Below are 23,725 nucleotides of genomic sequence, written 5' to 3'. Positions count from 1 at the left end.
CAGCTAAAGTGCTAAACAAAGTATTGTTTTCCTTCTTGACGATAAAATGAATCTATGATAGTAATTTCAAGAAAAAAGATTTTGGATCACTTTGCACAGTATCATGCAACAACATTTTATTCTCTCATCTAGGGAGGTTATGATTACAGTTGGTTTTTGTATCAACATGTACAATAAAAAATTTATTACAAAATATAATTGTGTATAAAATCTACAAAACTCGATTTTACAAACTTTGCTAACGAAAATGAAATTTGAAAAAATTTGGCACATGAAATAGCACTTAAGCAGACTTCAAATGCAAGTATAACATTGAACCAAATCCAAATATGTTGGTCGCTGAACCAAACACACAGTGATGTTCTCTTTCATCGAAATGTGCAACAACTGGAAGTATCATCCAAAATCACTCGTAAAATGTTTTAAAGTGGTGTGCACTATTAGATATTATGCCAAAAAACGAACAAGCATCACCTAAGGTTAGTATCAAATCACAGTTGAATTCAAATAAATGGTTTTTGAGAATTTGAAAACGGTACGCACGTGCGTTTGCGATGTGGGTGACAAATGACAAAAAATCATGTGCTCACATTATGTAATGTACCCACCTCATTTGTAAAATCAAATTCTAAACTATAAATGCAGAAATAACGGAAGACAATCACGCAAAAAAATGTATAACAGTTGATGAGTAAAATGCTCTTGCCTGTTAAAATATAAGACTACGTTCTAAAGCACCAAAACAACAAAATATTAGGTTTAAAAAATAAAATCCCCGCATACAGGAAAAGCCCAACCACATGACGAAACAAAAAGCATAGCATTACATATATAAATCGGATAAAAAGGATACATTATCCTCTGCTAAAAGTTACATAGCCATAACATCTTATAGCAAGCATCCTACACTTCCGAGGTACCATCATAAGCCAAATTTTGCACCCCGCTTTCGGTAGTACCATCGTCTAGCTCCAGCATGGGTATACCGTCATCACTGTCTTGGCTGGGTTGAGTGACCAGCACTTTAGGCATGCGGCCCCTGCTGGTACTACGATTTGCGCGAGACCTGGATTTCTTCGATTTAGTCGCCGTGGATGTTAGAATTGGGGCCAGGGTGGAGACACGCGATACGCTGGGATACTCAGACCCGCCGAGAACAGTCCTTGAAAACGAACTGTCGTTTTCTGCCATTTTTGCCTGGACCGCTTTCAACACCCCGAATCGAGGTCTCGTTGGAAACAGGTCTGACTGCTCTTCCTGGGGTTGCTGAGCAACAATGGTTGTGTCGTCATGGTTAAGTGATTCTTCCACATCTTTCACAACCACCTTTTTTTTACTGTCCCCGGTTGTCTTGGATTTCGATCGGTCTTTAGATTTCTTCGGTTTGGTCTTTCTAGGTTTCGGAGTCACTTCGACGATAGCGGCCTCTCGTTCTGCAAAAACAATTCAGAGTTACAAAATAAAAAAATTCAGCCAATGCTGTAGAAACCGTATAATTCTTACCGTTCACTAAAAGGGTTATTCTACCCAGCATAAGACATCTATATTCTATGCTAAAAGAAAAAAAAAGTGAATTGAATCAACAGTAAATCAGAACTTTATCTAATTCACCTATTACAGTTTCATCAACCGGGATCGGCGTAGATTTTGTTTTCTTGTTCCGTGGCGATGGCAAAGTCGGCAGAGCACGTGTAGACGGTGAATCCCCTGTTGTAGGACTGAGCTGTCGTGGAGGTTTCGATGACGTGTTGTTCAACGTGGACCGACTCCGGGGAACAGGGGTTGCCTGAGTTGATGTCGATGGTGTGGATGGTGCAGATTTTTCGGTCCTTTGTGAGCGACGCCGCTGCCTAGAGCTGATAAGAAAGATAGGGGACAATTTTGTATGGTTTATCAAGACACAAAATACTTTAAAAAGAGAATGAAAAACCTAAGAACATAAACATGAAACGTAAAAATAATGCTAAATGGTTGCAATGAGTGCTACAAAAGCACGTATAAATATTTTATCAATAAAAAAGCTGAATGTCTTGAAGAAAATCTGTTCATTGTCAGAGAAAAAAATGAATTAAACAGCAGTTGATCTAAAATAAATACACGTAATGTTTTACGATAAAACCAAACTAGAGCAACACAGGAATAAAATAAATAAATATGCTATCAGCGCGCAATAGACAAGACAATGAATAACCGATGATAATAATAACGGTAAGTGTACATCGTTGTTGGGCGGCAGATCCGTGAGTATTGAAAGCAAGCAAAGAAGGTGTAAAAGAAATAAACACCGCACAATAATAAATCATACTTCTGAAATTTTATTTTGGTAAGCGATCTTGCATTTACGGAAGATTTTGAAGTCACTAAGATTAATATGATCTTGCTACTCTTGTTAGCAAACTTTACTCGTTTTCATACGTGGACTTCTTTTAATAAACCAGCCATCAGTAAAACACCTTGAAGGCTGATGCCGCTTTATCGTAATGCATTACGTACATTTAATTTTCCAGATCAACTGTTTTAAATCGATCTTGCTGTGATGGTGAACAAATGTTGTTCGAAACATGTCAGAATTTCAATTAATAAAACGTTTATACTTGCTTTTGTGGCGATTATTGCAACCAGCTGGTATTTAACACTAGAAGGACGGCAATTTTCGTATACCTAGAAGTGGGTCAATTGACGCAAAAGGTCAAAACGGCGCAAATCTAACGTTTTTTGTTGAGAAAACTGTGCTGTTGCTCCGAAAAAACTACTTCTATCGCATGTCCGCTATGTCCATTTTAATTAACAAAAGCAATCGCATTGAAAATACAAGCCGTCGTGCCTAAACACTTCTGTTTCACGCAACTCCTTTTTCTTCTTGCACTCTTTCGGGACTTCTCTTCTGTTCTGGCGCATTGTTCCTACGAGGCTGCACTTCTTTTCCGCAAGTCGCAACGCCAGGTCAAGTGAGGTGAAAAAATTATCGCAAGTGACGTTGTAATCTCCTTGAAAAAGCGGAGCCATGAGTTTCAGTACAACGTCGGTGGGCACACTCCCTTGGGGGCTCCTTGCGTCATCTTTTCCAACGTAAGGAAAACCGTTCAATAAATATTTGTTTTCGACGTCAACTGTCAGCCAGAACTTTAGACCAAACTTGTCTGGTTTATTGGCCATATATTGGATGAACTTGCAGCGTGCCTTACACGGCAATAGTTGCTTATCCACAGTTATCTTCCACTGTGGAATGAGTGCTTTTTGGCAGATTGATATAAAACTGTTCCAAAGTTATGAAGCGAGTGCAAATTTATCATGCAATAGATTCCTACGCCTTTCCGTCTTCAGATCGAAGCGAAGGAATCGTATGAGCTCCAGAAACCTGTCTCTTGCCATGGTTTGGGAAAACATCGGACATCCCCACGAATTCCCCCAAAAACTCTTCACAGGGAAATTGCGCCCTCCTGTCACGCCACGAGCAACCACCGACCCGACGAATTTATCTAATTCATCTAATTTATCTAACTAAGAAACTCTTACTACACTTACGCTTCGATAAACTTCAAAAATTCCGATATTAGGTTGCGCTTGTGACGAAACTACTCTGTTTTGCGGAAAAGTCGACTTGCATAGTTTGTCAACACGTTTGTTACACCGCTGTGCTGGCAGCTGTGACCTAATTCGATAAACCTGTAATTATCAGCAGAAACAAAACATTGCTCTCTATTGCGAGAACTGGTTTTTGTAGTGTGAAGTAACAATGCGTCAATTGACGCGCCCCGTCCTTCTAGGTCAGTGGTGACGAACCCGTTCGCTGTCGCGGGCCACTTCATTAGTTACAGCTGAGTAAGCGGGCCGCACAAATTTTAAGTCATACGACTATGTAGTTTTTTTATAAACGATTAGAAATAGTTTATCAACAATAAGGAACAACAAACAAAAGTAATAAAAATCCCATGCGAATCATACAGTTGAAGCTATTTTATGTAGTATTGAAACATAAAATAACAAAAAATAAGCCTTGCATGTAAAGCCTTGCATGTATGGGCGTTTGTCAAATCGTTTGGTGGGCCGCATAAAATTGTTTGGCGGGCCGCAGGTTCGTCACCTTTGTTCTAGGTAGTGACCACGTTAATTATCTCTACCGGTAAAATAAAAACTTCATATTCATGGGTTAGTTACCTAACACTAATGTAGGAAAAGTCAGGAAATATCACGGTTGTGCGATGCCCCACTTAAAAGTTATAGATGCACTTAGGTTGAAAATGCGTCAATTGACGCGCCCCGTCCTTCTAGTGTTAAAATGCATCTCAACTTTACCAACGTTATATAAAAGTAAGTCAAAGAAATATTAAACGCGTAACATAACGAAATTTGTACGAAGTAACAAGTAAAACACCAAAAAACGCAAAATTTTAAGAAGCAACAAGTCTTTGCAAAATTAGAATTGAGAAATATGAAATGCAGATATTAATACTTGTTATTCTTAATAAGCTTGATAAATCTCAAAAGAGTGCCAGTAACATTATTCACCTGACGCTTATGGACGCGAGTTTTTCTTCGTCACCATCAGACTCACTTTGTGAATAGAAGTGAACCTTCCCACTCAACATCTTCAAAGCGTGAACCTACAATAATGGCAAGAACATCGTCATTCTGTTCAAACTGAGGCAATTATCCGGCCCAATTTTAGGCGGCCCCATTCTATGTGCAGATAGATGTAGCTAACGCAGAGAAAATACAAGAAAGTCGTGTTAATTTAATTAATTAATAAAATGGCATTAATGTGACAACGTTAATATCAGCGAAACAGATCAGTAAACGACGGCACCATCGATTAAGTCAAGCACTATGCGCGCTCTCTTTATATTCGCAATTTTCACGCGTGTCATTCGTAGTCCTCGTTAGTATAGTGGTGAGTATCCCCGCCTGTCACGCGGGAGACCGGGGTTCGATTCCCCGACGGGGAGCACTTTTTTTTTCTTTGTTTACAAGCATTTTCTTACTTGCTACTTTACACTTAAGTACTGTTTCATACTTTTTTTAGTCTAAAGTTATCTTGCTTTCCAACATTTAAACAACTTCCAATATGCTAATGGCTGCCACTATTTCACCAGAAAAAATTGTGCTTTCGAAGCTATTTCTCACAGTTTTTTTGTGAAACTAACTTAAATAAATATACCATAGCAACCTGAACTACAGCTACCTTCTAATCTAAATCTAAATCCAACAAAACCTTAAATAGCTAAAATCAACTTTTTGTATACCCCTTTCCAGATCATGTATACTCAGTGTATACCCCTTTCCCTAACGGCCTAACAGCCTATCTTCAATAATAGGCTGTGTGACCTAAATACGGTGAAATAGTCACTTTGTAGGCTAATTCATTTCTGGTAACCGTGCTAGTTTTGAGGTAATAGATTAACATGCGTAGATAAATTTAATATAGTTTTCATACTATATTTCAAAACGGTTTTGTTTAAAGCTGGCGCTTGCTCTTTGAAGCCCCAGGCCTAAGACAGCAAGTTAAGTTAGTATCTTTCTTGATAAATAGTAGGCCTATTCGTTACAAGTTATTCAAAAAAGTTACAAGTTAATGTTCATACTGCACAAATAAACACAGCTTTGAAATTTTTAATTACGAGTCTAACCGATTTTTCTTTTTCGCTTTCCGCACTATCAGGGCGATCGGAAGGTACTCCAAACATTGCTTCCGGTGAAGTTTCCGGTTTTACTTCCTCTTCTACTTCATTGCCTGAACACAGTGAGCATAATTTACTGACTACTTCAGAAAAGAAATATTTGAAATGACCGTGCAGGTTTACAGCACCATAAAACATGGCAACTATGTCTATTGCCCAGCTTTTATTGCCTTTTCTTTGACTGGGAAAACATAACAAGTTTCCGATATCATCAATAAGTAAACGTGCAGATGTAGTGGAAATCAGTTATAGGCGAAATTAGAAGTATTTCATAATTACATCTTTAAAATGTTTATCATTCTCGTTAGTTCCGACGACGGGGTTATTTAAAAGTAACAATTATGAAACATCAGTATCCTTAAAAACTATTCAATCTTGGAGTAGTAGAATAATCACAGTGACACTAGTAACTAACCGTTCAGGTTCAATACAGTAGGTCCACACACCAAGGATCAAAATTTTTGAGTGTGTTTTAAAAGGATTAAATATACAGTAGTATCTTTTCAGTTTGGATAAGTTTAGCACAATACAATCGGCTTGAACTGTTACCTTGTATTTGCACGTAATTGGTGGGGAAATAACCTTGGGTACCGTCAGATGCTTGCTCTCCAAACCACCAAGTGGCGCTATCTTTGTACAAAACCTTTATGACGTCACCACGCATCATTGTGAGCTCATCAGATCGATTGGCTTGATAGTCATATAATGCTACGACCTGATAAACATGGTGAAACCGAAAATAAGTAATTTTAAACGTGCAGAAACAAAGCGATGTTTGTACTGCACAACACTACCGTTAGCTTCCATTACTAATGAACGTCGAAGAATTAATCGATTTATAGACGATAAAAATTTTTGATGGGGAATTAAAGTTTTAGCGTTAAAAAACTGCCAAACTAATAAAAATGGACTAAATTCGTAAACTCACTGTGTGTTGGGGTTTGCTTCCCGGAGTGGAAGTGACCTGAAGTACTTTCTTGCCTTCTTCATCAATTGCAAAAGACACATCTGGACCCATACTGCTGTTTAATTCGGAACGATAAGGACTTCCACCAACTAATTGCAAAATGTGCAAATTTTTATCACTGGTAATACTAACATAACTTTTTAAGATATTGTACTTAAACTTACCTTAATAAGAAAGTTTATAACCTGTACGAATCGTCGGAAACACCATCGAACAGGAGATTCTTATTAATTTTATCAATTAAATATGTTCATCGACAGACCATTAAATTATTTCAGTGCTTTATGAGCTAAGTTATTAACAAGTTTCAAAACAAAACTGTGGCTTGCATACCTGCGGCAAATGTTGGCCTCCAACCTTGTGTATTGTCGTCTACTCTGCGCTGATTGGCTGCAAGATGTTGCGCCATCAAACGAGTTTCAGGACTAGCGTGGGGTGACATATACGATGGTTCAAGAATGGAAGCCTTCAATCAATAATAGTAATTAAAACGAAATAATTGTATCTGTAATTGCTATGAACGTCACAATGTGATGGCGGAAAATACATTAATGGTAATGACTTCATTATTTGATTTAACCGACTTACGTGAGTAGAATCAAAAGTCGAGCCCCACGTTGAAAGTGTGTTGTTTGGTCCATAGGAGCCATACTGATCATAGCGAGATGATGGAAGATACTGATTTCTCATCCCTGGAGTAGCCATCTTTCCTCTGGGCGAATCCCGCGGTGGCAACGATCCCTGTTTAAATTTGGGACAAAGTTACTGCAATGGTTTTACTTATCCAAAGCCGCTATAAAACATTTCGACTAGAAAAGCAAATTTCAATGAACTTGATTAAAGATTAAAGAAGATACAGGTTTAAAACGTAAAATGTACTAGAATCGGCCAATAACTTTTTATTAGCAATTACTAAGCTAAGAAAATGGTAGTGCAGTATCATAAATTTATCAACTTAGTTTCTAAGGTTAAATGTCAACCCACTGTTACACTGGAAATGGAGAGTCAATCATCCATTTATTTTTTGTCATTAGAGGGACAGGAAGGGAAATAATGCAAGTTGCTATTCGCTAATGCACGGAGCAAAGGTGACAAAACCAAAAAAATCTTAAAACGTGTATTAATATAATAATGGTAAAAAAAAGAAAGCTTAATTTCTGTGTAGAAGCAATCAAATGTTAATCATGCAGACAATGACCTAAGTAATGAATTACTCAGTTTGGTTATGCGGTTATAATTCTACATGCAAATTAATGTAAAGCAGTTCGTCATTGCAACAATTCTCGATTAAACTTCATGCGGTTTTACTTCTGCTTTCTTGCCATCCGCAAATGCTCTCACAGCCATTGAGAGAGGCATCATTTTGTGTGCCTGTTGCCACTGATCTGGAGCTGACATTTCACGCTCAGGCTGATTTTCAATGAAAAGAAAAAAGCATACCAAGACTGATTTATGCATAAAACATACTAAATAATAACATAACATTGTGTGTTTTGTAAGAAACTGGATTGAACTGCATTTGCTGATTATTATAAGTGTAAAACATATCAAGGCATCATCATTACTTCAAAAGTTAATAGCGACTTAGCAGTTCTTGTAAATGTGAGATAAAATAACTATGAAACTTTCATTTAATATGTCGTAAAATATAAACGCTTCTAGATGCAAATCAATAAAAGGCAACCTCAACATTATGTATACAAGGTAGAGAAGTAGTTGATTGCATTACATATTGATACTTTACATTCAGTTCCTGCTCAAACTGACAACCATGAAGAGAAATTAAAATTTTTAGAGAAGCTGATCACATTTCAAAAGTAAGACTTATAAAACCTTTAAAAATAAAGGTAGCGAAAGCACAATAGAAGACATGATCAACATACCAAAACCGAGTCAAGCTGTCTTCTAATACGTTCTACTTTCAAACCGGGACGTGAATTATCAGTAAGACGATGTGAATCAGCCTGGTCTGAAAAAAAAGAAATATCTCTGTAATGGTGTATGTGATTTCATATGCAAAGTATGTATACAAGAAAATGTACATATTGATTAGTCAGTCTCTTCAGACACATCTCTCATATACATACAGTAACATATTGTGCATAACACGTGCGTCATACGTGGCATGTTTTACGAAACTGAAAGATAAAAAGTAGAAGCAGCAACGCAAAGTGTGAGTAAATACAATTACAAACCAATTTCTGCTTTACTGGCAGGTGCAGGTGTACTTCCAACCACAGATATCACACCACCGCTTACAGAAGTTGCTAAAATAAGAAATATTAATAAAATATATGTAAAAATCACAAAAGGAAGTATGAAGAGTGTAACAAAAACAAACACCTTCTGTCAATGTTATGTGACTTGACGTTTTAGAGCACATCAAACGTTAACATTTCCTTTCAAACATCACCACAACAATTTTTACATCGTAATACATAACAATAAACGTGATAACATCAACACCCACCATCTTTATCATATTTGAATACCAGGACAGGCATATTCGGATGAAAAGAACAAAACGCAACAACATGGTCGTGAGGATGAAAAGCAATATCACGCACTGGACGAGAGTAGCCCAATTCGTTGTATATAGCAACCTGGTCACCTGGACAAAAATAGATGAACATAAATTTTGCATTGCTACAAACCCCTGTCTAAGCGTTTGAGAAGTATATCTGTTAGCTTTATGAAAGCGACCATACGTTTCCAAAAAATTTTTACTAACCAGAATCGGCATTCCACACATAAGCACAACCATCCTCACTCCCAGATACAACAAACGATCCGCAAGGGGTCAACGTAGATCGAATCAACTGTCGGTGGTTTACTGCTCCATTATAACTTACAAGCGTGTGTCTGGCAAAGCGTTATAAACAGTAATGAATACATACATAGTAAATCTTCACAACATTTGACTGCCACAGTTACTAGCTTCGTGTATTATAGATATAATAGTTAACATTATCATAACAATATTTCAAGTAACTCTACTCAATGACGGTAAGATATAGTCTACATAAAACAACATGAAAACTTACATTCTGACGTCAAACATTCTCACAGTTGAATCCCTACAATGCAGGAGCAATTTATTATTTCCCGGATGAACTTGGACGCTATTGATGCAAATATCCTTGAGTTCTCTCTCATCAAATTTCTGAACATGAAAAGATTTCCGTTTTTTAGATTATGAGGATTGTGTGACCCTCTGCCAAATAATGTTGACCATAATACAAGATTTACTTCATACATTTTTTAAAGACCACGTTGTTCTGATATTTTTCTTTGGCCGTTCATGTGAATGACAATTCCAAGACACAATAAGACCAGAGCTATCAACACTATACAAATTTAAACCTAAAACAAAAACATTGAACATGAAAAACATGAACCCAATAAACAAAATAATTTCTTAAATTAGCACTTTGGTAGGTGGACAAGAATTATAATTATTCAACATACTTGAAAAGTCAAATGCAAGAGAGTTTATGAATGATCTGTGGCCTACAAGTTCCTGAAGCATTTGTGCAGTAGAGGTTGCAATGCTCCATACCCTTATTACAGAATCATATCCCCCTGTATTAAAAAGAATTAAAGTTTTGCTCTTGACGTGCATATTTTAGCTTTCTAATCAAAAACTAAAATCTGATAATCTAATAAAATTACAGAAATGTGTTTTAAGAAAAGTATCCTAATTAGCAAAAATCACATACGAGTACGATTCATTGATCATTGTGTTAGAATCACCTGTAGCTATTAAGTATTGTGCAGATGGATGAAATGCTGCCGTGTATACATATGCTGGATGAGGAAGTGTGTGAGTTGACTTACTTTTGTCGCTCAAGTCCCATACTCTGGACAACAAAAGAATATTTGCTGAGAAAATATTGACAAATCAATTAGAAGTCATATACATGAAACAGTTACTTTAAAATTAAGAGATATCAGAATATCTAATTGACTTTTACTGCTGTACAAGCTACTCACTGCGCTGTCCCATCACCAGAAGAAGAAACAACTTTCTCATCATTATTCGACCAATGAATGTCATAAACAAGTTGCTGGTGTCCATTTAAGGCGCCCATTTCCTCCCCATGGGGAATTCCATACACTAGATACAGCAAAATAATAAATTAAAAGTGCATTAGTTAATTAGGCACAACATCAGCATGCTGGTAACATTTTGGTGGTCATAGAATTAATAAAGAAATCAGGAATACAAGTTTGTATTTGGTAAAAAGCATTCAAGTAATATTAAAAATTCAACCAAAACTCACAAAGTATAGGATAAGAAGAACTATATTTGCAAGCAACAGCAAGACGTGTTCCACCATTTGAAAATCTTATGGTGAATGCTCCATCAGTGCCAGACCAGAGACGGGAAGATACAACATTTGGCACCTTACAAGTCTGTTACAAAAGGCAAGAGTTTTAAATGTTCCAAATCTAAATATCTTAGCAATAGCCGAAGTCACATAAGATGTGAAAGCCATCATAAATTGTTAATAAAATAAACAAACGTTCTGAATATTTCATTGATCTATATCTTCAGACCTGTCCTGGCAATCTGCTCCACCTTGGTTTTTCTTCTTTATCAACAGCTATTGACTGATCCGCAAATTCAAGAGATTGATGTAACTGATTGTAAGATTGCACACCGATCTCAGGCTGAGTTGCAAACATTGACCGACAAGCTGGGTGCATCTAAACAAACAACATATAGTGCATATATCACAGAATAGAGTGTGAAATGTGTGCTAAATGATAATAGTAGATCATCTAGGTATGCATACTATACAGTATAAAAATTTTCTACTAAGTCAACTAGTCAATATACCTAAAAAAACTTCGTACCTCCCCAGGCCGGTTTACAGCTTTTAAAGTCACATACAAAGTTGATGGGTAAGTCTGCCTTACATGCTCCCTCCACCAGAAATAGGCTGGTTCAGATTGACTGTCGGTATGAGTTAATGTTGAATGACGTGGAGGATAGTACAATTGGAGACGAACTCTGTGGCCTATATTGGGCTTCTCATTGGCACCAACCAACTAAAGTAAATAAAACAACTGAAATCTTATGGCATTGTTAAAAACCTTGTTAGACTGCATTCATGATCACTGTATTATGCTGAATTAAAGCAACCAAACCAAAAGAGTTATCCGTTTACCCCACCTTCAAAAATGCCCATGCGATATTATGCCAACCCTGCTCTGTATCATCACGGCCTCTCCGCTTGTTATTTGCTTTGGCCATGCTGACAAAATCTCGAACCTAATGTTGAAACACATTTTAATCAACATTGTTTATGTCATCTAAAGAAAAATATAACAGACTAAAATAGACTTAACAATGATGAAGGAATATATACACTACTGTATATTATCAGAAGAGTGAATCTTGAAATTTAAGAAATGGAAGATATTTTCAAGCCAAAAATAAAAGCATCACAAAACTTACAACAAAAAATAAGATTGGGCTAGGTGCCTTTATGTTCAAATCAATTGGAGGTGCTTCTGGGTCTGACGATAGATCTTGAAGATTTTTTAACCTCACCATGCTCTGAAAGGATTCGTTAAAAATAAGATTTTCCTCCCATCTGGGTAGGACGCTTTGATTGGCTCGAAAATCAAACGGTTGCGTCATAATCGGCAAAACAGTAGTCACATTTTCAGTTTCATAATATGATGTAACACGTCGTGACCTGCATAGTGTAAAAATAGGTCACAATAGAATAAGCAGACCATATATAATGATGATATTAGAAAAGAAAAAAAATTTGTTAAGAAAAACAAACATAATGAAATTAAGAATATGATAATTAAAGTAGATAAGGAAAGAGATAGGCAATAACCAAACAAAACAGGGAAACGAATTGATGAATTTTTATAAAAAAGACTTTCAGTTCATTCAGTTAGTATAGTCAAGCGTAATTATAAATTACGTAATTATGATTACGCCATTCCCTAGAAGTCACCGTTACTTCATTATATACAAGTTATACCTGATAATAGTCAACCTTTTTTAATATTTTCTCATCTATTTAATTACAGTGACTTTTCACAAAAATAGTGTTGAAAATCAATGTTGCACATTAATGCTTACTAATGTAAACCTGTCAGACATTGTGTTAATCTACACAGACACCACAATTATAAGCGGATTAAACAGCTGATTGTTAAGAACAAACAATTAGACAAAACAAAATTTTGTAATCACACAAATTTTTGCATTGTTGTCACGCAACAGACATTCAAACGGTTTCATCAAACAAACCTAGTAGTTTTTGGAAGGTAACTGCCAGTGGACCCATCTACAATGGAAACTCGAACTACAGGATGCGTCATGTATTTCAAATCTGCTTGAAGATGATCAGTATGATGGATGGTTACTCCAAGTACCAGGCCATTGTCTTCTGGTACGTTGTCCCTCGGAGCAAGTGCTTCCTCTTCAAAAGCTGGAGGTGTGGAAGGCGCAGGTATCGAATCATCCACAACTGTGGTATCCACAGTATCTTCTGCATCATGACGAGGCTTTCTCGAACCTAACATCCACCATCCAAATAACAGTTTACCAGACAGTTGTAAGAATTTCAAGGAAATAAATTCCTAAATCATCTTTCTTGTCACTAAGTTATTTCCTCTTTTATATCACATTACCTCTTTTTCTTCTCTTCCTCCGGGCTGTTGAGGGTTTTGTATACGTAGTTGTTTCATCAGCCACAGCATCTGACAAGGATGGGGTTGGTATATTACGAGGTTGAGGAACTAAGGGTATAATTTTGCAGGTAATTTATACTAGGATCTGAGCCCAGCAGGTATTCAATTTGCAATTCAGCGAATAACAATAACACATAATTTCCAATGCCTTGTGAAAAAACATTTAAAAACAAGATGATTCACATGAAGTTGCAAACAAACAAACCAGGTGTGATGTTGGGATCATCAGGTGTGGAAGAAAAAATTTCTTTTGCACTTTTTGTCTCTTCGTCTTGTTGGGGCGGGTGATTGGAGGTGGAAGGAAGATATTCACCTTCAGTGACTTCATTGGAGGTGGATGGTACATCATTAATCCATGCAGTTTCTTCTATCTGGGCATTAGCAGGGCTAAAATGAGGAGACAAAAATTAATCAGAGGTATTTCCTTGAGAAATTAACATTATTTCTATCACTGTTACATCAAACCTCGCATCTTCTTGCTGTCTTTCTTCCATTTCAATGTTGTCAGACTCATGTGATGTTTTTTGAGAAGCATTCCTTTCATCTTTTGTCCACGGAAGTTTAAATCCTTTTCGCTTCTTCCTTTTTGCTGGAACTGGGGAAGGAACAGGGGGATTTACAACATTAGTAGATTCCTTTTCTTCTCCAACCTTATCATCTTCATCTCTGCAACAAAATATTTAGTAATAATAAATATTACAAGTTTCTATTGCACATTAGTTTAGAAAATAATTAGCATAGCAACACCACTGGCAAAAATACTTATATGTATGCTTAAGTAAGTATGTATACCAGCATATGCACAGTTACTAGATGTTACCAATGTTACTGTAACTACATATGGCCAAGGGGCACTGAGTAACGTGAAAAAGATGCTTACACCAAAGAGCATTAAATCATCATACCTTTCTGTCATGTCTTTATTATCTACACTCAAGCATTTATTCTCACTTTGATCACGCTGAAACACTCTGAACATTTTGGAGCTAGTTCTCCACAGTGTTTGAAAGCTGCCTTTTAAATCGTCTAGCTTCATTGATCTATCTTTGCTGGTATCTGCACTTGACTGCTGGCTAGATAAACTTTCAAAAGATCCGGAAAAGCTTCCACTTAATCTTCTACGGAGCTTTTTTGAAAAATTCTTTAAAGTATTACTGCTACTGGAAGTATTTGACAGACTTTCTACTGATTTTGACTGTTGATTTGTAAACTCTTCCAATGTTTTGTCAGATAATGTCGAATTACCTTCATCTTCTACAACATTTTTTGATGAACAAATACCACTAGATTCAGCAAAATCTTGATGCGAAATGTTCCCCATTATTCCAAAACTATTATTTCTTGCTTGTGGGTTGTCTGGTGTCTTTTTTGATCTGATGTAATCTTGATTACTGTTATTGGTTTTGCTTAGGATTTTTGATCTCTTTAATATTGGAGTTAATGGCTTTTTAAAAATGTCTTTGATCCTAGGAGAATTACTTTTTATATTTCTTCCATCAGTTGTTGCATTAGTTTGGCTTCTGTTAAATCTAAAATCGCTGTACCACTTTACTTTTTTTGCTGGTGATTTGACAAATTGCATGTCTGTACTCATTCCTGCTCTGAAATTAATGGTTTTCACAGCTCTAAACAATTGTACAACACATTTGGTGAGGAAATTTGAACACTTAACTTTATGATATTGCCATAATTGATCAAAATGTTATATATTGCCTACTTATATATTTACGTTATCTAATTTTTTTAATAAACTTACTCGACATTTTCTTTGTTTTCATCATCAAACTGGCCGTTTGATTCTTCTTCCCGCCGCTTATTCTTGCTGTTTTTACGATCAACATCTTCTTCACTTTTATTAAAAGTGTTACTTTCAAGAAGTGGGTCATCTTTAGGCAAGCTTCTTTCTAAAATCTCAGCCTAAAAAACATCCAGTTATGTTTCGTTTAGACTTAGAGTCCAAAATCAAAAAAGATACATACAACTTGCACACATATATATATTGTAGAAGTTGTTTCATGTAACCAAATAGCATGATCACTAGACTGGCCACTTCTTGCTTGCTTGTGGTTTTGTTTATTGTGACTATTGTCTTGTTGGCAAAGTGGTCACATTAAGCAGCTTCCACTGTATATATACTACATTATATACCAACTGCACATTGTCTTAGGTCAAATAATATGTTTATAAATTGTAAAGTATATATACTGTATTGCTGGCTTCATCTTTATCTTCTGGTGTTCTGTCTCTGAAAATAGAAAAACTACAGTGAACATATTCTCAATTAAAACAGAACCTAAAACAGACAACAAGCTGTCTTCTGCTCAGTATCGAACACAGAATAAATAAAATTTCATATATATACAGTATGCGCTTACAGTTGCTTGGACTTCTTTCCCCAAATATTTCCAAAAAAGGCTTTGGTCTGTTCACGCACTGACTGTTCTATATTAAAAATCACATGTACACATTTAATAAAAAACAAACTCAAAATGCAGTTAACAATTTGAATCATAGTTTTAGTGGTTGGCTAGTATGGTTGTAACACAGTAGGTTTATCCAATCTTAATCTGAATTTTTAGAGGCATTTGAAAAAGATGTAATAGATATGGATTATTTCATTTATATATAAGAAATATGTTTATTTTCGAACAGCTCCAAATCCAAAAGTGCAGCTAAGTTCATCTTGGTTAAGCTAAGGGGTACCCTGCAGAGTTTCTATATCAGATACCTCATTTATTAATATAGGGATGTATTTTTATGTTTCATTCAGGTGCAATATCATTATCTAAAGAAGTAATCTTTTCTAAGTATTTCATTGGCAACTTAATGCTACAGACATAAAGATCTTCTAAACCCTGGGCACAGTCAAACTATAACCATATATAGCAGATATGCATTTGCAGCATTTTTGTAAACTTTGCCATGTTTTAAGATTCACTTTTACACACAGGTAGTGTAAAATACTAATTGTGATATTAAATTTAGAATAACATCTTCTAGTTTTGAGATTTAAAATGGTGCAAAAACTTGCATTCTTTACACAAGATTAATACTTTACAGTATATATGCTAGTGTAATTTGTGGTATTTACTGACGGGAGTGATAGGCAATAGGCAATAGCCAATACCGCAGTGCATGAATGAATATTCTACGGTGATAGTTCAGTGGTAATACAGAGCTTTTTGATGTGATAGTGATACAGACAGTGTATACTTTACAGTAGTCAAAGACAGTATCATATATGATCTAATTTTTTTCACTATAGGTTTATGGTATCTAATTTAGCGATTCTTATCTAGTACAAATATTTCATACCTGCTGGCATTATAATGATCTATTGAATGCAAGGAACAACAGACGTTTTCGTTAACAATCTTCGAAATCAAAATGCTAGGCCTACATGTTTGTGGCAAAACGTTTTTAAATTTATACAGCTTTACAATAAGTAGGACAAAATTGGCTACAAATATACCTAAAATAGTACCATAAGCTTATACTTAGCAATATCACATTTAAAAAATACATGTGATAAGCCTATACGTTAGCCAACGACTGTAGTCCTTAGGTACTTGCAAGCTCGTTATGCGAATGCGTCGTCGTACGGCGATGCAATGCGAAGGAAACTCATGATGGTCAGCAGCCAATCTTTGCACACACACACATTTGCACTTGTCTGCACACTGAATGAAAAATGCGAAACCACAATCATTACAGTATAACCAGTCACAAGGCTGTACTTTCAATCGCATGAAGTGATGAAAAAACAACCATGTTTGTTTTGATAAATTCGGTGCGATTGTTTGTGAATGCGTTTGACGTCCAGCAATCGCATTTAGTGTGCAGACAAAATCGCAACATGGCATCGCAACGCAAGTCGTCGCAAATGACATTTTTGACAAAATGACTTGAACACGAATTGCAACCAGTGTGCATGTATCTTGAACTTAACCTTTTCTTTTTCCAGTACTTCTTCCGTTGACCATTACAATGTAGCATAAATCTTTGCGTATGGGTCTCGAAAACTTATGTTGACGAGTAATTTCTTTATTGTGCTATAACTATATTTTATGCCTAACTGTAATTATTGTTCCGCAAAGTAAACAGCAACAAAAAAACAGTAGGACACCTTATTATACAACATCACAAAACAGCTTACACATAACGGACGAATTCAAGCCAGAATAGTCTAGTTTGTTTATATACAACGCTAGGGGCTCTGTAGCGCTAATAACGACTATTTCTTTTATTTTTTACGCTATGGGAAAATAACTTTGGCAAGACAAAAGATAAGACAATCCTTTTATTCGTATTGGAAAAATTCAATGTTCTTCTTTAGTGCTAGTGTTTTAAATATGAATTATACCAAAGATCCAGTCGATATTAAATAAAGGGTAGTTTACTTATACATGAAATTTTTGCAGATGTTCGTAGTGTGTAAAATACCACTGTGCAGTATACACCCCAATATACAACTTTAATTTTCCAAGTAATTAGGCGATCACTTTAAAATACTGTTAACAATACCAAAATCGATTTTTCAGCCTCATGTTAGTAGTTAACAACCAGCAAAGATTTTTTAATTATTAGGAGGTTATTTGTGACAGCATAGGAAAATCAACATAAAGAATCGAAATTCCTTTGGGTCACCAGTAATTTTTTCCTATTTGCATAAAGTTTGGGCTGGTCAAAGCAGGTGGTTTTATAACAATATAAAGTGGCTGTGGCTGGTATGTTTGTATATGTTGTTGTGATAGACTAGCCTAATCCTCACGTAAATATATAGACTAGTTATTAAAACGTCACAGTTTTAGCCCATATATACGCCTAAAGGTAGACTAATATCGTAATATAGCTTAATATGAATCGAAAATAAAAGTACGTAGCCTAAGCTTTAAAGCCGTAGACCTACCGCCCTACTGGAAAGTTTGTGTTATGAGTTGGATTTCTCTAGTGCATGAAGTTGATTTATGCTCCAATTTTCGATGTAGAATCTCCTAAACTCGAGTATAAAGTGAGCTGTTTTTTGTGCTCCTGTTATATTTGAGGCGTGCATAAATAGACGTATTTAGCCTATTTAATACAGTTATACTACAGGTTTTGTTGCGCCACACGTCTAATAAATGCGATAAGCGATTAATCATATTCTACTCTATATCAAGAACTCTATGATGGATGCTTGTTTTCGGGTTTCGTGCAGAAGTGCACAATCATCAGGATGCCTTTGCATGCTAGACCCCATGTAGCTACTCAAATTGTGACGTCATTTGATTGTACACTTCTGCCCTAGACCCGAAATTTCATACACACCGTTTTGAATACTAAACTGGTAAGATGGGCAGGATCTTTTTCTAACAGAAACAGTTGGGGCGCACTAGATGCAAACTTTCCAATCGGGGGCCTAAAGTAACTCTACTCACTGTGCAATATTTCAGGCATTAAAGTGATCAGGTGATGTGGACAACTTGCCAAAATTTGAATCTTGAAAGGCTTAAAGTATAGCCTAAGTATTGTCACTGTTGACAATACTGACATCCAGATTGGAAAGTTTGCTTAAATGCTTGGGGGATTAAAATTAATTGCCCATATAATGGCTCTTGTTTCAAGTGCTGCATGGGGGCTTTCTCACCTAATAATTTTAAAATTTCAAATCTGGCTTGACATGATCTCCAACTCCATTAATTCTTTTTTGAGTAGCGGCGCTATGCTGTAGAAAGCAAATTTGGGTCTAGTGCATGACCAAATGACATCACAATTTGAGTAGCAGGGTTCTAATATATATAAATGCATCATGCAGTTGTGCATTTCTGTACTAGACCCGCAAACTTTTCGCCTCCTTGACTCAATTTAGGAATTATTGGAACATTTTAATTCTTTTTAAGTTGCAGCACGCATTTTAAGTTTCAAATTGTAAAAATTTTGTACAGATCATAACACAGGGGAATCCATCAGTTAATGATTTTGTAATTTCTATACACTTTTAAAGAAATGTATGAAGTCCTTCATGGATGCACAAATCTGTATTTTTCTTTTCTTATTTCAGGTAATTTGCAGACATGATTAAATTATTTTCTTTAAAACAGCAAAAGAAGGAAGAACTTGCATCTGGTACAAGTTCTGCTGGAAAGAGGAAAGCAACTGCTGCACAGCTGCGTTTAACTAAAGGTTATTTTAAAATAACAAATGTTTTCAGTTCACTGTTATCCTTTGAAGTCATATATCATTTTATAAAACTTGTGCAAAAATGTTATTTAAATTTTGTGTTTTAATGCTACCTATAAAAAATAACAAATAAATTTATTACTAACTTATTTTTAGCTGCATCAGTACTCAAGCAAAGTTTATGTAGCCTTTGACATACCCTTAATAAACAAACATGTATATTTCATTGACCAATAGTTTTTGTCAAGTGTGTATTTTTTCTGTTCAGATTTAAATGAATTGCAACTTCCTAAAACCTGTATCACTGAGTTCCCTGATCCCAATGATCTTTTAAATTTTAAACTAATCATAACTCCTGATGAAGGTTACTATAGAGGTGGAAAGTTCACTTTTTCATTTAAGGTAACTAACTACCGGTGTTCAGTTCAATGTCGTTTCAATTAGGGATGTGCAAAATAGAAAAAAGATTTGAATTTGAGAATATGAATGATAAATTTTATAATTTGACCTAAACCCAACTTTGTTCATTGCATGTGATAAAAGTTCCCAACTGTTAAGAATATAATGATTAAATTTGTCCCTTCATTGAAGGGTGATTGCAATCAACTTGCTTTTTACACCAAAACTCTCACAAACATTTCATGGTCATTTATGTCAACTACGCAAGTTAGAACTTCAACATTTTGCTTCATTAATATTTACAAAATACAGGATTCGACCTGAATCCGCCTGCAAGATTCAGAATACTGAGAATAAAAAAAGAGCTGATATTCATGTGTAATATTTAGATTCATGGTTGATTCAGCACATCCCTACTGTAAATGCTGTAATTTTGCAATTTGAACATGATTTCATCTCCTGTTTTTGTTAATTAGCCTAATGCTCTTCACTTGCCCTAATATAAAATTGTGTACTAGGTTGGCCTTGGGTATCCTCATGAAGCACCAAAAGTAAAATGTGAAACAATGGTATACCATCCAAACATTGACCTTGAGGGGAATGTGTGCCTTAATATATTGCGAGAAGATTGGAAACCTGTTCTTACAATTAACTCAGTTATCTATGGAATCCAGTATTTGTTTCTGGTAATGCTTAATTTTTAGATTAATGTTGTAGTTGGTAGGTAGGTATTATAGTGGACTAATTAATAACATGTGTTAACCATTGTTATCACAGGTGTTGTACAAGCATGTAGAAATTTTATTGTTATTATTATTCATTGCCAGATAATCAGCTTTCAAGCAAATTTTGTGTTCAGAGCTTGAATACTTGGCAGGAATGTGTGTCTTAGCAGTGGCATTTTATTTTTTAAACCAGATGCAATATTTGTTGAATATGTTAATTAAAATTTATTATTTTACAACTAAAATTTTTTGCTCAATTGGTTATTAAAACTCCTGTTGAATGGGTCTGACTAGCAGAGTCAGATCTGGACAAGACCACAGGAAGACTAAAAAGCCAAATGGAAAGCATCTGTTTTTTATAGTTTTCCACTGCAGACTTACATTGATGTTTTTCAACGTACCGTTTTTTTTTCAAGGAGCCAAATCCAGAAGATCCATTAAACAAAGAAGCTGCTGAAATTCTTAGCACTAACAAAAGACAATTTGAACAAAATGTTAATCGTTCGATGAAAGGTGGTTATGTTGGCAGTGTTTACTTTGAACGGTGTCTCAAGTAAACAGCTTTTACTTCACTATACAAGAAATTATAAGCCCTACAGTCTACACCAAGGCTCGCCGGCAGTGAATTCTAAAGCGTTACAATTCTAAGCAATTCTTGTCAAATGCAGGCTCTTCGATCTGCTGGATTGTGGTTATAGAATAAGTACATTACCAGTGTTTTAATTGTTACTGTTGTAACTCTTTTCCGTTAACTTCTATCACACAAAGTTGAAAGTTTCTGAATGACTGAGTTTTTGTGGATGAAACATATGAATACATATAAAACATTTCATTACTGCGAATTTCATTTTTTTTTTAGTATAAACAACGTTATAAGATTTTCCTTAAAGCAAAATTTAAACACGGATTTTCTTCTTAGCTAGGCCTACTGTATTTCGTCCTTTTTGATGCAATTTACGATTTATTTTCTGTTGCTACCTTTGGTTGCTTTCGTATCATTTTATGACAATATGTCTTTTATCAACAACTTTTTGCAATGTTTCGCATCAACTAATATTGGCATGTTTGTTCATTGCATATTGTTAAATTGCGTGTAGTTTTTCGACTGCAGGCTGGTCATAAAATTTGAAGTTCCCATTTGTTTACCTTTGAAAATAACTTTTAAAACTTCAGTTTTTATGCGACCTTCTCCGAATGAGGTGAATCACGGGAACAACTTCTCAGCAAGATTGTTGGGGAATGTAGTTTCATTTTCCGATATTTCTCTTGATTTTAGAATTATTCATACGTTTCCAACTTGTTACAGTCCAAAAGCAGTCTAATGCGCCGACCGGTGGGGTTGCGCTGTGTAAAAAGTGTGATCTAGGAAGACTTTTTGATCTAAAAAAATTACTTATTTGTACGTAAAAAGAAAAATTATGGACATGGTAACTATCTCTCCCTGGTATGATTTTAAAACGAACCAAATCCAATGTTTGTTCGGCCATGTTTACTAAAAAGCGTCAATTATTTTTCTATAAATGAAACCTTAGGCTTATACTTATAAACAATTTTTGTTTGATCAGACAAATGTTAAACTCAGTTCTGGAGTAGGATTCAATTTACATGCCAACAGGTTTTACGAACTAGGCACAAAACTAGATCGCCAGAAGGTTGTCCACAAATTGATGGAATTTTTCCACAAAACGATATTTTATTGTTGATGAGGCCTATGTTGTTCACGACAGTTAATAGAAACGTGTGATCTATATATTTTAACTTTATTTTGGCCCTTAGGACTCTTGGATAATAATAATAATACGAGTTGAAGGAAACATTTGCCTTCACGTGTTGTTGAAGGATGCGTGTTCATCTCGGCAAAGAATTACACTTTAGAGTCGTAATGTATCGAGTTATAATTGAAAACACTGGACTTCATTCGGTCGTTGTTCGTTAGATTTCAGTATTAGGTAAAACGATGTTTTCCTTCTTTATCTTGTACTACTTCCAACTTATGGCTGCATGAAGCGACTATCAATATCAACATAATCGCTTTACGATTAATCTTGTTCACGGTAACTGCATTCCATTAAAATAGGCGTATTCGCGTAAGCTTAAAATCAAAATGTAAACAAGAACGTCTATACTATTGCGATATAAGCGGGTACATATATACGAATTTTAACATACAACTATAATTTTTTCTTGCACATATAAATATAAACACAATAAACTAGCATTGCGTCATAATCCAAATAAAAAAGACCAGGGCGGTAAACTATTCCACGGCACACTTGAAGCTATTCTTATTCATGTAGGCTAATTAAAAGACAAGCGAAAATAAAGTAACCTACTATTATATTAATGCAAACAAGGTTGTTTCCACTCAATATTTACACCTGCCGCTTCTTTGTTGATAAAAGTAGGCTATAGATTTCAAAGCGGGTCATAAATGTAGGCTATATAAGAATGTTATTACAAGGTAGAACAAAATATTTAATATTAAAATATATAATAATTGGCTACAAAAGGAATATCCATGATTCCTACACGATTTTAAATTAGTAAGTCGTAGACAAGATTTTGCAAAGTTTATCGTGAAATTACTGTAGAATGTTCGTGAAGATGACTGTCACCTTAATTCAGATTTGACGTTAAAGGTTTTTTTTCGGGTTTGTGCTTGTCCACTCAGGTGAGGACATTTCTATGAGTTTGTCTTCTATATTGAACACCACATGAACAAGTAAGCCAATATACCACACCATTCCGATGGAAGTGGAACTTCAAAAATCTAGCCTATTATCTGTACCCAAAAATAACCGTGTTGCTGTTTAATGTGAGAACATAAATTTCATATTGGAACCTCATAGTTAGTCCGCGTTTGACAAAGCAGCGGATTTCGTATACAGTAATTGATCGGAGGTGTCGGCGTGTCGACCAAATATGGAAGTTTAATAAAAAAGGTTCTGTTCGTTTTTTCTTTGTGCAGTTTCTGTCCAGGTGACCTTGTTCTTTTACGTTTAGTTTTCCTAGTCTGGAAGAAGATAAATTTAATCAAAGCGAAAAGGTCAAATGAATTTCAATTGAAATTTGTG

At 35.4% G+C, this 23,725-nt stretch overlaps 2 protein-coding genes and 1 non-coding gene across 5 annotated transcripts; 2 read left to right on the top strand and 1 right to left on the bottom strand.

The window, feature by feature from the left end:
* Positions 1 to 169: 169 nt before the first annotated feature.
* Positions 170 to 17,519, bottom strand: LOC143449120 (jouberin-like). 3 transcript variants are annotated; one of them, XM_076949197.1, is made up of 31 exons: positions 16,684 to 17,519; positions 15,744 to 15,810; positions 15,574 to 15,613; positions 15,125 to 15,285; positions 13,834 to 14,034; positions 13,574 to 13,755; positions 13,309 to 13,416; positions 12,926 to 13,193; positions 12,110 to 12,353; positions 11,825 to 11,923; positions 11,506 to 11,700; positions 11,206 to 11,355; positions 10,929 to 11,061; positions 10,639 to 10,762; positions 10,399 to 10,505; positions 10,114 to 10,227; positions 9,902 to 10,008; positions 9,690 to 9,808; positions 9,377 to 9,507; positions 9,116 to 9,256; positions 8,841 to 8,912; positions 8,529 to 8,614; positions 7,954 to 8,055; positions 7,234 to 7,386; positions 6,979 to 7,111; positions 6,607 to 6,734; positions 6,228 to 6,393; positions 5,628 to 5,731; positions 4,510 to 4,604; positions 1,612 to 1,856; positions 170 to 1,433 (listed from the first exon to the last, which is right to left on the bottom strand). In XM_076949197.1, the coding sequence occupies exons 1-31, from the start codon at positions 16,691 to 16,693 to the stop codon at positions 904 to 906; spliced, it is 4,515 nt and encodes a 1,504-aa protein (XP_076805312.1). In that variant the 5' UTR covers positions 16,694 to 17,519; the 3' UTR covers positions 170 to 903. The 3 variants fall into 3 exon arrangements, with proteins under 3 accessions (XP_076805312.1, XP_076805313.1, XP_076805314.1); XM_076949198.1 differs by having other exon boundaries at positions 13,309 to 13,377; XM_076949199.1 differs by lacking the exon at positions 7,954 to 8,055.
* Positions 4,875 to 4,946, top strand: Trnad-guc (transfer RNA aspartic acid (anticodon GUC)). Its single transcript has one exon. It is a non-coding gene; the product is annotated as a tRNA-Asp (tRNA).
* Positions 17,520 to 18,245: 726 nt separating the features above from the next.
* Positions 18,246 to 21,790, top strand: LOC143449141 (NEDD8-conjugating enzyme Ubc12-like). The gene is made up of 5 exons (XM_076949227.1): positions 18,246 to 18,379; positions 19,409 to 19,530; positions 19,796 to 19,929; positions 20,445 to 20,612; positions 21,068 to 21,790. The coding sequence occupies exons 2-5, from the start codon at positions 19,422 to 19,424 to the stop codon at positions 21,206 to 21,208; spliced, it is 552 nt and encodes a 183-aa protein (XP_076805342.1). The 5' UTR covers positions 18,246 to 18,379; positions 19,409 to 19,421; the 3' UTR covers positions 21,209 to 21,790.
* The last annotated feature ends 1,935 nt before the right edge of the window (positions 21,791 to 23,725 follow it).

This window comes from Clavelina lepadiformis, chromosome 3 (genome assembly GCF_947623445.1).
Source record: "Clavelina lepadiformis chromosome 3, kaClaLepa1.1, whole genome shotgun sequence".
NCBI classification, from domain to species: domain Eukaryota; kingdom Metazoa; phylum Chordata; class Ascidiacea; order Aplousobranchia; family Clavelinidae; genus Clavelina; species Clavelina lepadiformis.
Note: the sequence above shows the minus strand (reverse complement) of the source record. Positions and strands in the feature narration are given on the sequence as shown.